The sequence below is a fragment of the Staurois parvus genome, unplaced genomic scaffold, assembly GCF_062004578.1.
Source record: "Staurois parvus isolate SC_StPar_1 unplaced genomic scaffold, SC_StPar_1.0 ptg000068l, whole genome shotgun sequence".
In the NCBI taxonomy this organism is placed as follows: Eukaryota; Metazoa; Chordata; class Amphibia; order Anura; family Ranidae; genus Staurois; species Staurois parvus.
Genome location: NW_028317864.1, coordinates 1,372,208 through 1,386,249, shown reverse-complemented (window position 1 = coordinate 1,386,249; position 14,042 = coordinate 1,372,208). Strand labels below are relative to the sequence as shown.

Sequence of the window (14,042 nt, the reverse complement as noted above, 5' to 3'; positions counted from 1 at the left end):
TGATCACTGTGATCCTTTGTTTGTGGTGATATCAAGCAAAGTCCTTTTGGCAAGCAACCTTTCACACTGTTTTGTGTGTTTCCTGTTCTATCATAATCAGGTACTGTACATAAATAAAAAGAGACACTGTTTTTTTCAATATAGTTTAGTACTTTTAAGACACAGGAATTCAAAGGGACTTTTACTGAGAATATGGAGATTTCCATTGCAGACCTATCTGGTTGTCATACCATTGTGAAGATTTCAGTCGTTTCAGAACCAGTCTTAACCGAGGGACAGTATGAAGCCAGTCATTGCTTGCCACTGCTTCTGTAAATATTAGTCTCCAGGTTGTAATGTTAACCCTGTGGCTTCAGAATGTTATAAGTCACTGATTCATGGCAAGTATGGAGTTCTGACATTTGAGGTCAGGTCGAGTATTAAAGCTAGAGCCAGCCAGGAAACCATTTGGACCATGCTTGCGATTCATCTCCTGTTGGCTTTAATGGGGGACAGGCGGTGCCGCCTGTATATTTGACATGCCACATTATATTTGCTGCAGCTTTGATGCAATATATTGTGGTTGCTTGCATGGAAAAGCCCCCTTTGGCTGTATTGTAGACTTTGGGTGGGCCGCTGATGTGGGGGGTAAAAATCGCAGCTCAACCACCTGTTTTTGTTTTGAAGCTTTATTAACACAAACATTGCCTGCCAGTGTGGATACTGTGCCAACCAGACAGTGTGCCAGGCTGTCAGCACTCCACAGCACCTAGCTCAGCTCACCTGGGCTTCAGAACCACTCCCGCTCATCTCTCTGTGCTACTGAAGAGGGCGGCTGAGACAGGCAGGTGGGCATTCTGTGCTGTGGCTACTAACAATGCTTGCCACTTAGGTGTGGAGGACATATATCACTCCACTGATGACAGCTCTGGTGAAGAAGCAGGTAGTATGCAATTTCTGTTGGAAGATGCAGCTGCAGGATTATCCCACATCCTGATTACAGTGAAATAATCCCACACTTTCACACTGCAGTTAACAGTTTAAAAAAAAAACTGTACATGGGAGCCTGGAGAATTGTTGAGGGTGCTTTGTCTAAATCAAGCATCTGTACTGCCAAGACCTGTGCTGGTATGGAGCACTGGAACGTTCCAGTTGAAAAAATCCCTGAAAACATGATAATTAAAAGGTTAAATGTACATCCTTTTCTGTTAAAGGAAAAAATGTACGGCCTTTTTTGTTGATTGTATTACATCATCATTTACAGCGAAGGAAATAAGTATTTGATCCCCTGCTGATTTTGAATGTTTGCCCACTCACAAAGAAATGATCAGTCTAAAAAATCAAATGGTAGGTGTATTGTAACACTGAGAGACAGAATAGCAACAACAAATTCTAAAGAAATGCATGTCTAACAAATGATGCACTGATTTGCATGTTCATGAGGGAAATAAGTATTTGATCCCCATCACAAAACATGACTTAGTACTTGGTGGCAAACCACAGATTTAAGGTCGTTGTGATCAGGAACAGCCTAAACCAACATTGTATTGCCTGCAGATTGGGACTCCAGACCTGGTGATCTTCTTGGCATGTTCCAGCCAGCGTCTACGACAGCGTTTGGAAAAGCGTTCTGCACAGCAGGGGCGACCGGATGATAACGCTCACGCCATAGACAGACGACTGGAGACGTTTAAGCAGAATCTTCCTCTGATTGTCAAATATTACCAGGATAAAGGGCTGATAGCCAGGGTAAGTGAAATCAAATGTCCCCAGACTTGGAATGCCAGCAGGATCCATATAAAGCTGGTCACACGTTACAATCTGATCATAGGCTTAGTCTTCTGTAAACCACCAATGTAACGACCTACCTGAACTATGCATCCAATCAGGTAGGATCCTTATGCTAAGTGTCAGTAAATTCAATGTACAATCTGATTGCAATTGTTGGACCTAACGCCTATCTAAACCCAGGAACACAAATGTGATATATTGCAGCTATCCAATTCTTACATGTTAACTATGGCTGCAATAGTTTTCTTTGATCAGGCTTTTTTTCTATTTTTACCTGGTGATCCAACCAGTAACACACCTCCTGTCTTAGGGTGACAACGGTCACTCACTGCACTGTATCTCTATAGAGGAGCAGAGTTGTCACCCTAGAACAAGAAGTATGTTCGTTCTGCAGAAAATCTCCTTCACTCCTTATCTCCATATCATAGGGTGGAGGTGTTCTGTAGTTCACAGAGGTAACACTGCTGATAAAATTGCTTGAGATAACTCTGCAGAATAGACAGGATAGTACTGAATTTCTGGCAGAATCAAACAGGGATATTTTTGGCTCTTATTGAAAAGACATAACAAAACTCTTAAATCAAGCCACCTGCTTTATTCTTTTTTTCAAGGCCACATAACCATCACCTTTGGTTTCATTTTTAAAATTGATTGAACCCTTTTATTATTTTTTTTATCTTTAAGTGAATGAACCTGTTTATAGTACTTGGGTGTACTATCGTGTAGTAATACCATTATGCTTGCAGTTTTGTTATTTTAATCCAAACAGGGATTGAATTTCTTATAGCTTTCTTATAGCATTCAGTTTAAACCACATTTGTTGGACTCTCTAGAACAGCCTTTTCTAATATTTTTTCACCAGAGGAGCCCTTGAATTAATTTTCAAATCTCTGCTAAAATGTTTTCATTCGTTGGTCCATCAGAATAATACCACCCTTACATTACATAGTTACATATTTAGTCTGTATAATCCTATACCCACACAGTTGATCCAGAGGAAGGAAAAAAAACCACCAAAGCATGACCCAATTTACTCCTGCAGGGGAAAAAAATCCTTCCCGATCCCCCGAGAGGCAATTGGATATTCCCTGGATCAACTTTACCTATAAATGTTAGTATCCAGTTATATTCTGTGCATCTAAGAAAGAATCCAGGCCTTTTTTTTAAAGCAATCCACTGAGCTGGCCAGAACCAACTTTTGAGGGAGTCTATTCCACATTTTCACAGCTCTTAATGTGAAGAAACCTTTCCGTATTTGGAGATTAAATCTTTTTTCCTCCAGACGTAAAGAGTGCCCCCTTGTCCTCTGTGATGACCTCAAGGTGAATAGCTCTACACCAAGTTCACTATATGAACCACTGATGTAGTATTTATACAGATCTACCAGAACTCCCAGATCCTTCTTCACCATTGATTCCCCCAGTTGTACCCCCCTAGTATGTATGATGCATGGATATTCTTAGCCCCCAAGTGCATAAGCTTACATTTATCAACATTAAACCTCATTTGCCACATAGTTGCCCAATTAAACAGTGCATTGAGGTCGGCTTGTAAATTGGAGACATTCTGTAAGGACGTTATTCCACTGCACAGCTTGGTGTCATCTGCAAAGACTGAAATGGGATTTTTAATCCCAGACCCTATATTGTTTATAAATATATTAAGTAAGGGTCCCAACACTGAACCTTGGGGTACACCACTGATGACCCCAGACCATTCAGAGTATGAATCATTAACCACTACTCTCTGAATACGATCTTTTAGCAAGTTTACTATCCATTTACATACAGATTTTGCCAAGCCCGTAGACTTTATCTTACACATTAGCTGTGTGTGGGGAACTGTGTCAAACACTTTTCCAAAATCCAAGTATACCACATCCACTGCCACCTCTCTGTCCAAGGTTTTGCTCAGATTTGTTTGACAACTTCTGTCTTTCATGAATCCATGCTGGCTGTGGCTTAAAATATTTTTTCCAGTAAGAACTCATATATGTGGTCTTTTATTAAACTCTCCAGTATCTTCCCAACTATAGAAGTTAAACTAACAGGTCTAGAATTATTTGGTAAAGATTTTAACCCCTTTTTAAATATTGGCACCACATTGGCCTTACGCCAATCCAATGGTACTATGCAGGCATTAACGAATACCTAAAAATGAGAAAAAATGGCTTTGAAATGTCAGAGCTCAATTCTTTAAGGACCCGTGGGTGTATGCCATCCAGTCCAGGTTCACCTTTATTCTGTCTAAATATTTCTGGATCATATCAGTTGTGAGCCAATGTGGGTCACCTGGAGCTGTGTCAATAGCATGCCCATTATGGACAAGAGCTCCCCCATGATCCTTTGTATACACAGAGCTGAAGAAGGTATTTAATAAATTTTCCTTCTCTTTGTCCCCAGTCACCCACTCTAGATTATTTTGTAAAGGGCCTACATGCTTGGACCGGACCTTTTTACGATTAATATATTTGAAGACTTTTTTGGGGTGCGTCCTGCTATCTTTTGCAATATGTCGTTCCTTTTCCATTTTTGTAGCCTTGATTTCCTTTTTACATATTCTGTTATATTCTTTGTAATGTTTAAACGATGATAGCATACCTTCATTTTTATAATTAATAAAAGCGCTTAAAATCCCCCATTATTATCACTGTCCGAGGCCTTTTGATCTGTGCAAGGAGCTGAGTCTCCACCTCCTCATTAACATTGGGTGGCCTATAACAAACTCCAATGATTACCTTTGTAGTACACACCCCCATGTGCAGTTCCACCCATGCTTCAGCCTCATCACACTCACCATCAACTAGGTCCTCTTTCACACTCGCACCTTTCCTATTTACCCTCTCTCCCAGAAAGGGAACATAGCCAGGAATATTAATGGCCCAATCATGTGAAGAATGAAGCCAAGATTCAGCCATACCAATTAAATCATAGTTCTCTTCATGCACCAAAGCTTCCATTCACCTATTTTGCTTGACAGACTTCTGGCATTGGTGAACACTTTAATTCATTAAAACCTTGTGCACAGGTATTTTGCATGTTTTATTATTTTCATAAAAATTGTACCAATTTCAATGGTTGTTTGTAACATGGGAACCTTCTTATCTGTCATAGCCCCCCCCCCCCATCTTTCCCCATTCCACCCAACCAATAAGGACTGACATCTGTCTGATTGTCTGCCCCATTATAATCTAATTCTCCCTCCCCCCTTGATCCCAGTTTAAATACTCCTCCAGCTGCCCCATAAACCTCTCCCCCAGCAAAACAGACCCTCTCCCATTTAGGTGCAAACCATCTCTAGCATATAGGTTACACTACAATGAAAAAACCACCTAGTGCTCTAGAAACCCAAATCCTTCCCTCTTACACCAGGTCTTTAGCTATGCATTTAGTTCTCTTATCTCCCCCTGTCTTTCCTGAGTTGCGTATGGCACAAGTATTATTTCAGAGACTATCACCTTGGAAGTCCTTCCCTTCAACATGGAGCCTAGTTCCTTAAATTGATTCTTAAAGTGGAGTTCCAGATGCACTGTGAAAAAATAAAAGTCAGCAGCTATAAAGACTGTAGCTGCTGGCTTTTAAAAAACAGCTACTCACCTGTCCCATGATCTCGCGTTGTCCTCTCCGCAGTCCATTTCACCAGCAGTCTGGTGTTCCAGGCGCTGGCATCTTTAGTGTGGGCACCCAGCTGTGACAGCTTGCGGCTTCACAGCCAAGTGCCCACTGCACATGTGCGAGTAGCGCTGAGGTTCCTGAATGGCCCCGTAGTCTTCTGGGACCTGTCACGTGTCCCAGAAGACTATGAGGAGGGAGGGTAGGAGGACATTTTCCACTTCCGATTGCCTAGACCGCCTCCTATTCTAGCCTATGGTGCCGCTCCGCAAACGTCCGCCCGGCGTTTGCGGTGCGGTTGCGACGCGGTTGCGGGGCGTTTGTGGAGCGGTAACACCATTCAAACTGCATTATAGGCGTTTGTGGGGCGTTTTTAACGCTCGGCAAATGCCTAGTAACTGCCGCTAAACCACGCATGCGGCGTTTGCCGAGCATAAAAAAACCGGACCAACGCTTGCCAAACGCTGTAGGGGCATTTGGCAAGCGTTGGTAAAACAGCCAAGTGTGAACGAGCCCTTACATTGGTGATCAGGGAAGTATACCCCCTAACATTGGTGATCAAGGAAGAATGCCCCCCTTACCTTGGTAATTAGTGGTAAAAAAATGGACCCCTTTCATTGGTGGCCAGGGAAGAATGGTCCCCCTTATATTTTTGGTCAGTGGGAGGAATGCCCCCTTATATTTGTGGTCAGGGAAGAATGCCTCCCCCTTACATTGGTGATCATGGAAAAATGCCCCCATTTTATTGGTAATGAGGAAAGAATGCTCCCTTTACAGTGGGGGGTCAAAATGCACACTTATAAACAGCTAAAAGTATTATTGGTATCATATTGCTTGCTCTGCCAGGTGGTGTTGGACCCGGAACTATGCAGGCTCCATTAGATGGGAAATCAATCAGCCAAAGCTCAAGGAACCATCACCATCCTCTGGAAGAACCCTGACTGAGAATGACTGCTCTAGAATATTACATTAAAAATATATTCTAATTATACAAAACCCACAACAACTCCTTAAAAACAATTAAAAATGTTACATCTGTCCAAGTAGGATCACAAACAAAATCAGCTGGTATCGGGCAAAACATTGTCACCACAAAGCAATTTATAGATCCAACCAATCATAGATCCAACCAGAATTGGAATATGATCAGATCATCAAATAATCATTTTCAATGAGTCGTCTGACTCAGTCTTGCAGTGCGGGAAGAAGCAGTAATTCACAACCATTATGTAGCACTGCAAAGCAGGAAGCATAGCTTGTGTATGTAATGAGCAAATATGGCCGCCCCATGTACATTTATATTTACAAATTATAAGCAGGAGCAAGATTTTTTTTTTAAATATTACCGCCTACTAATAAATTTATTTATATGAAGCTCATCTTGTTTACACATTTACCAAAAAGCCCTAAAAGTACTATAAATTTCCCTTTGAAGTGGTGTAAACCCTTCCATATACCCAGTGAAGTGACTGGCCTCAGGTGATACAGAGAGATGAAACAAATCCTCCTACATAAGTTGTACCTGTTTATCAGCAGCATTCTCAGTCCAAAATTTATCAAGATTCGCTGAACTTTCAGAAAACAGAGAAAATGGGGTGGAGAACTGAAATTACACTCTGCAGAGCTCAGTGAGGAGAGCTATGAGAGCTGATTGGAAGGAAGGGACGCACCCCCAACACACAGCACACAGGAACAGAGTTGAGGCTGTCATTCACAGGCTGTGTGCTTGAAGTCCCTCCTCTGTCACCTTTTTTCTCTTGATGTCAGGACAACTTGTCAGAAGTGACTAGCAGATAGAGGAAAGAGGCAGCAGACAGAAATGACACTTCGTGATCTTTACTGAGACCGTACAGATGTAAACAATGAAACTGGAAGTGATGTCACTTCCTGTTTCAGATGCACCATTTCCTGGCCAGTACAGTCAAAAAATAATACATGCACCTTTGTTTGCAGGTAAAAAAATGTGCATTTATTATTTTTTATTTGTAGAGCCTCTAAAGCAAGCATTACTAAATGGCGGACCATGGTCTGAATACGGACTGGGTGACAGGCCTGTCTGGACCGTGGCCACACCACTTATCAGCCTGAGTGGACTCCTCTCCTCCCGCCACTGCAGCGGTTACAAACTGGGAGGGATGGCAGGGTGGACTCCTATATGCACTTGCCTGCCACCGCTGTAGTCGCTGCTGCTGTTGAAGTCACAGCAGGGAAAATGGCAGGTTGAATGGAAGGAAGGACTCCTCTTCTGAATGTACTCAGAGAAGGGAGGAGAGCAGGAGGCACTGCAGGTCTACAGGAGGAGCGGGGGAGGGAAGCCAACCTTTCATATTAACAAGCAGCTCACTCCCCTTTTAACAAGAAGAGATGGGTAGGTCACGCACTCAGTGAGTGGAGAGCTTCTGTGCCTCCTGCCCTCCTCCCTGCTTTGAGTTCAGTGGCGGCAAGTCGGTACATTCAGAAGAGGAGTCCTTCCTTCCATTCCTCCTGCCCCCCTCCCTGCTGTGACTTCAACAGCAGTGGTGACAATGGCGCCGCCTGTGAGTACATGCAGAATAGGAGTTACGCTGCCATTCCTCCTGCCCTCCACAATGCTGAGTTAAGGTAGAAGGGGAAGATTATGGAGAGGAGGGGGCTGTGATGTCAGAGGGGGGATCTATGATATGGGGGAGCTGTGATGTAGGGGGCTGTGAGAGGGGAAAGCTGTGATATGGGGGGCTGTTAGAGGGGGGAGCTGTGATATGGGGGGCTGTGAAGTGAGAGGCAGGAACTGTAAAATGGGGGGCTGTGATGGGGGGAGTTGTGATGTGAGAGGGGGGAGCTGTAATACTGGGGGGGCTGTGATGTGAGAAGGAGAGCTGTTATATGGGGGAACTGTGATATTAGAGGGGGAGCTTTAATATGGGGGGCTGTGATGTGAGAGGAGGGTGCTATGATATGAAGGGTCTGTGATGTCAGCAGGCAGGAAACTGATGTGGGGGGTTGTGATGTGAGAGGGGGGAGCTGTAATACTGGGGGGGCTGTGATGTGAGAAGGAGAGCTGTTATATGGGGGAACTGTGATATTAGAGGGGGAGCTTTAATATGGGGGGCTGTGATGTGAGAGGAGGGTGCTATGATATGAAGGGTCTGTGATGTCAGCAGGCAGGAAACTGATGTGGGGGGTTGTGATGCGAGAGGGGGGAGCTGTAATACTGGGGGGGGGGCTGTGATGTGAGAAGGAGAGCTGTTATATGGGGGAACTGTGATATTAGAGGGGGTGCTTTAATATGGGGGGCTGTGATGTGAGAGGAGGGTGCTATGATATGAATGGTCTGTGATGTCAGCAGGCAGGAAACTGATGTGGGGGGTTGTGATGTGAGAGGGGGGAGCTGTAATACTGGGGGGGGGGGGCTGTGATGTGAGAAGGAGAGCTGTTATATGGGGGAACTGTGATGTTAGAGGGGGAGCTTTAATATGGGGGGCTGTGATGTGAGAGGAGGGTGCTATGATATGAAGGGTCTGTGATGTCAGCAGGCAGGAAACTGTGATGTGGGGGGTTGTGATGTGAGAGGGGGGAGCTGTAATACTGGGGGGGCTGTGATGTGAGAAGGAGAGCTGTTATATGGGGGAACTGTGATGTTAGAGGGGGAGCTTTAATATGGGGTCTGTGATGTGAGAGGAGGGTGCTATGATATGAAGGGTCTGTGATGTCAGCAGGGAGGTAACTGTGATTTGGGGGGTTGTGATTGCAAGGGGGACTGTGATGTTAAGGAGTGACTGTGATGTGAAGGGGGGCTGTGATGTAAGCGGGGCTATAATATTGTAGGGCTCTAAGATGAAAGGGAGTTGTGATGGGAAAGGGGGGACTGAGGACATTAGTTAGGGGATGTGATGTGAAAGACTTGAGTAATAGAAGAAAAATGAGATTCAGTCCTCTGCAGGAAGAAAATAATACCAACCGGTCCTCTGTGAATTTTAATTCAGTACCCCTGCTCTAAAGCATTGCACCAGCGATCAGTAGATATCTGGTGCCATGCAGGTCTCCCCTTGACCTGTCACTGTATCTGCTTGCTCATACATCCCATACGGGCAAGCAGATACTTATGGACAGGAAGGCTCAATAAACTACCACGGTGCTGTGCAGCGCTATGATAGTTCATTGAAAACTACAAGCCAACAGCTGCAAAGGCTTTTTAGTTTTCCCATTCACAGAATACTCTGAATGAGTGACACGAGCAGATGGGCGGAGCCCCTCCCAGCCACGTTTTTATTAAATTATGACAGCTAGTGGGGAGGAGAGGATCCCTCGCTAGCTGTCACAGTGGGGATAGGAGGGGTGCGAGGACCGGTCCGATCGTAACATGTTCCTTCCTGAATATGGGTGTAACATGTAATGAAAGGTGAACTTATCCTTTAACTCTAAACTTATGCACTGTAAAGACACCTATGATGATTTTTTGGGCACCATGGTTTTTGGCGATATCACAGGTGATTTTGCACTAAAATTCATTTTAGTATATCTTTTTCTGAAAATTTGCATTTAATAAACATTTGAAGGGGCACTTTTCCTCCCTTTGATACGAACGATGAGGCACTATTGCTCCCCCTAATACCAATGATGGGGCATTGTTTACTCCCACTAACACTAGGACATTTTCTTCTCCCACTGGTCACAGTCCGGCCCCCCCTAAAGTTTGAAGGACAGTAAACCGGCCCTTTGTTTAGAAAGTCTGGACACCCCTGGTTTAGATCAAAGCATATTCATCTGTTAACCACTTGAGCCCCAGAGGATTTACCCCCCTTAATGACCAGGCCTTTTTTTGCTGTTTGGCGCTGCACTAATTCAAATGATAATTGCGCGGTCATGCAATGCTGTACCCAAACGAAATTTACGTCCTTTTTTTCACACAAATAGAGCTTTCTTTTGGTGGTATTTGATCACCTGTGCGCTTTTTATTTTTTGCGCTATAAACAAAAAAACCACGAACATTTTGAAAAAAAACAATATTTTCTACTTTCAGCTATAAAAAATATATCGTAAACTCAAAGTTAGTCATAAATTTAAGCCAAAACGTATTCTGCTACATGTTTTTGGTAAAAAAAATCCCAATAAGTGTATATTGATTGCTTTGTGTGAAAGTTATAGCGTCTACAAACTATGGTATAGATACTGTAATTTATGCCTTTTTTTGCTATACAGCGCTGCACTAACTCAAATGATAATTGCGCGGTCATGCAATGCTGCACCCAAACGAAAATTACGTCCTTTTTTTCACACAAATAGAGCTTTCTTTTGGTGGTATTTGATCACCTGTGCGCTTTTTATTTTTTGCGCTATAAACAAAAAAACCACGGTAATGTTGAAAAAAAACAATATTTTCTACTTTCAGCTATAAAAAATATATCGTAAACTCAAAGTTAGTCATAAATTTAAGCCAAAATGTATTCTGATACATGTTTTTGGTAAAAAAAATCCCGGGCATTAGCGGGCAAACTGGCGCTATCTAGGAGGGGCGCTAACACTATCGGAAGTCACCAGTGACACTAATACAGTGATCAGTAAAAATCTGTTCACTGTAATCAATGACACTGGTGACAGGGCAGTGAAGGGGTTAACTGGGGGGGGGAGGGGGCGATCAAGGGGTTAAATGGGATTTCTGGTGCACTAGCAGGCAAACTGGCGCTATCTGGGAGGGGCGCTAACACTATCGGAAGTCGCCAGCGACACTGATACAGTGATCATTAAAAATCTGTTCACTGATCAATGACACTGGTGACAGGGCAGTGAAGGGGTTAACTGGGGGGGAGATTAAGGGGTTAAATGGGATTAATGGTGTACTAGCGGGCAATCTGGCGCTATCTGGGAGGGGCGCTAACACTATCGGAAGTCGCCAGCGACACTGATACAGTGATCAGTAAAAATTGGTTCACTGATCAGTGACACTGGTGACAGGGCAGTGAAGGGGTTAACTGGGGGGGCGATCAAGGGGTTAAACGGGATTACTGGTGTACTGGCGGGCAAACTGGCGCTATCTGGGAGGGGCGCTAACACTATCGGAAGTCGCCAGCGACACTGATACAGTGATCAGTAAAAATTGGTTCACTGATCAGTGACACTGGTGACAGGGCAGTGAAGGGGTTAACTGGGGAAGGGGGGGCGATCAAGGGGTTAAACGGGATTACTGGTGTACTGGTGGGCAAACTGGCGCTATCTGGGAGGGGCGCTAACTCTATCGGAAGTCGCCAGCGACACTGATACAGTGATCAGTAAAAATTGGTTCACTGATCAATGACACTGGTGACAGGGCAGTGAAGGGGTTAACTGGAGGGGGGGGGGCGATCAAGGGGTTAAACGGGATTACTGGTGTACTGGCAGGCAATCTGGCGCTATCTGGGAGGGGCGCTAACTCTATCGGAAGTCGCCAGCGACACTGATCAGTAAAAATCGCTTCACTGATCAGTGACACTGGTGACAGGGCAGTGAAGGGTTAACTGGGGGGGGGGGGGCGATCAGGGGGTTAAATGTGTCCTAGAGTGTTCTAACTGTAGTGTAGTGCTTTGTACTCACTTTTTGGATGTCTTCTTCTCTGTCTGGAACGGAATGTGTCCAGGCAGAGAAGAATGACATCATATCCTGCCCTGTGTATTTGTCAACACGGGACAGGATAGGACAGGGACCGATCATGTGATTTCAGCCAGAAATCACTGGCTGAAATCTAATGATTGATCCCTCCTGGATCAAATCGTGTCACCCGCGGGTCGGCGGGAGCGCGCGCCCCCTGCCGGCGAAAGTTTCGGGAGCGCGGAACCAGTTTTAAAACGTGGTTTTGCGCTCCACTGCCGCCCTGCACACATATATACACAGTGGCAGGGTGGCAAGCGGTTAAAATGGCCCAGTCAAAGTCCAGACCAGGGGCGGACTGAAAACTCATAGGGCCCCCGGACAATAGGGGATCATGGGGCCTTTGTGTCCTTGCCCAAACTCAAAAAAACCTATGAAAAAGGTACCAGGGGCATCTCATGGGGCCCCCTACTGACCCCGGGCCCTCAGGCAGTGCCCGAGTTTCCAAATGGTCAGTCCACCCCTGGTCCAGACCTAAATCCAATTGAGAATCTGTGGCAAGACTTGCAAATTGCTGTTCACAGGCGCTCTCCGTCCAATCTAACAGCTTGAGCTATTTTGCAAAGAAGAATGGGCAAAAATTTCACTTTCTAGATGTGCAAAGCTGGTAGAGACAACCCCAAAAAGACTTGCAGCTGTATTTGCAGCAAAAGATGGTTCTACAAAGTATTGGCTCGGGGTGTTGAATACAAATGAAAAAAATTTTGAAAACCATTTATCATTTTCCTTCCACTTCACAATTATGTACCACTTTGTGTTGGTCTATCACATAAAATCCACTAAAATACATTTACGTTTTTAATTGTAACATGACAAAATGTGGAAAATGTCAAGGGGTATGAATACTTTTTCAAGGCACTGTATGTGAAAAATTAAAAAATTGCTCTGGAGCCGAGCTGGTTAAAGTAAACCTGTGACTTTTGCTTTTGAAAGTGCTAGTTGCCTGGCTGTCATGGTGATTCCCTGGCTTCAATAGTCAAAGTCAGTAACCCAAAACAAGTACACAGATAAGGGCTGCTGACTTTTTTGTGACTGTCCTGATCTGTATAATGTGTCATTGGCTCAAAACATTGAGATCAGCGGGTCAGCATAACAAGCAGGCAAATGGCATTTTCAGAAGGAGATCAGCAATGGTATTTCTCATTCCATATTAGTAAGTTGTTCTCTTTCTTTTCCCAACTTCCAGTTTGATGCAGACAGAGAGGAGGACTGTATTTTTGAAGACATTTGCTGTGCTGTGCAAGGACTTCTTTTCCCCGATGGTCTGGGAGTAGAAAGTGAGTACACTGCTCATGTATTCAGATTGGCCTCACTATTTTGTGATTGCCCCACCTTCAATGATATGACCCTTTTATTTATCTTTGCTGTAGAATTCTGCCCCCAGAATTTTCGGGCCTCTTTTTCAGATGAGCCCATAACACCAAAGGAGCTGGAGCCTAAGGAGCAGGTAATTGTCATTCCAACTTTTGTTTTCTTACCCAGTTAAAGCTGAATTCCAGGAAGATATAAAAGATTAATACATCCATATTGTTAATACAAGCAGTGTACGTACCCAAGTTTGACCTGATAAAAGTCTCCTACATTCCCTGTACAGCAGGGCTTAAGGTGTGGAAGGGAGAAACAGCACGAGGAGCCAATCAGTTGTGCCACAGTGCAAGAATCATGCTTATAGGGGGAGAGAGCAGATTGACAGAGAAATGAGCTTTTCAGTCTCCTTTCACAGTCCAACCACAGGCTGGGGGAGGGACAAGACCTTTAAATGTAAATGAACTGCAACAAAATTAGGTCTCCTCCCCTGCCAGACAGGGCTGTGCTGTGTGTTAAAACTGTATACATCTGAAGACTGGATGAGCAGAAATACAAATAATTTGACAGTTAAAACATCTCCAAGATATGTATTTTATCTCTGTGTTTAGCAGTTTGCCTGGAATTCAGCTTTAAAGGATAAGTTCACCTTTCATAACATGTAACATGTTATGATCAGACCGACCGCCGCTCACCTTGCCCCCACCCCCACTTTGAAAGCTCCGCCCACCCAGCCGCATCACTCATTCACTGTGT

The 14,042-nt window shown here is 44.3% G+C and overlaps 1 protein-coding gene across 1 annotated transcript in view; it reads left to right on the top strand.

Moving 5' to 3' along the window:
• The window catches only part of AK1 (adenylate kinase 1), a 143,913-nt gene that overhangs the window by 36,928 nt on the left and 92,943 nt on the right, over window positions 1-14,042 (top strand). Inside the window, exons 6-8 of the mRNA XM_089669005.1 lie at window positions 1,537-1,728; window positions 13,168-13,258; window positions 13,352-13,428. Coding sequence (XP_089525131.1) covers window positions 1,537-1,728; window positions 13,168-13,258; window positions 13,352-13,428 — 360 coding nt within the window. The remainder of the gene's footprint in view (window positions 1-1,536; window positions 1,729-13,167; window positions 13,259-13,351; window positions 13,429-14,042) is intronic.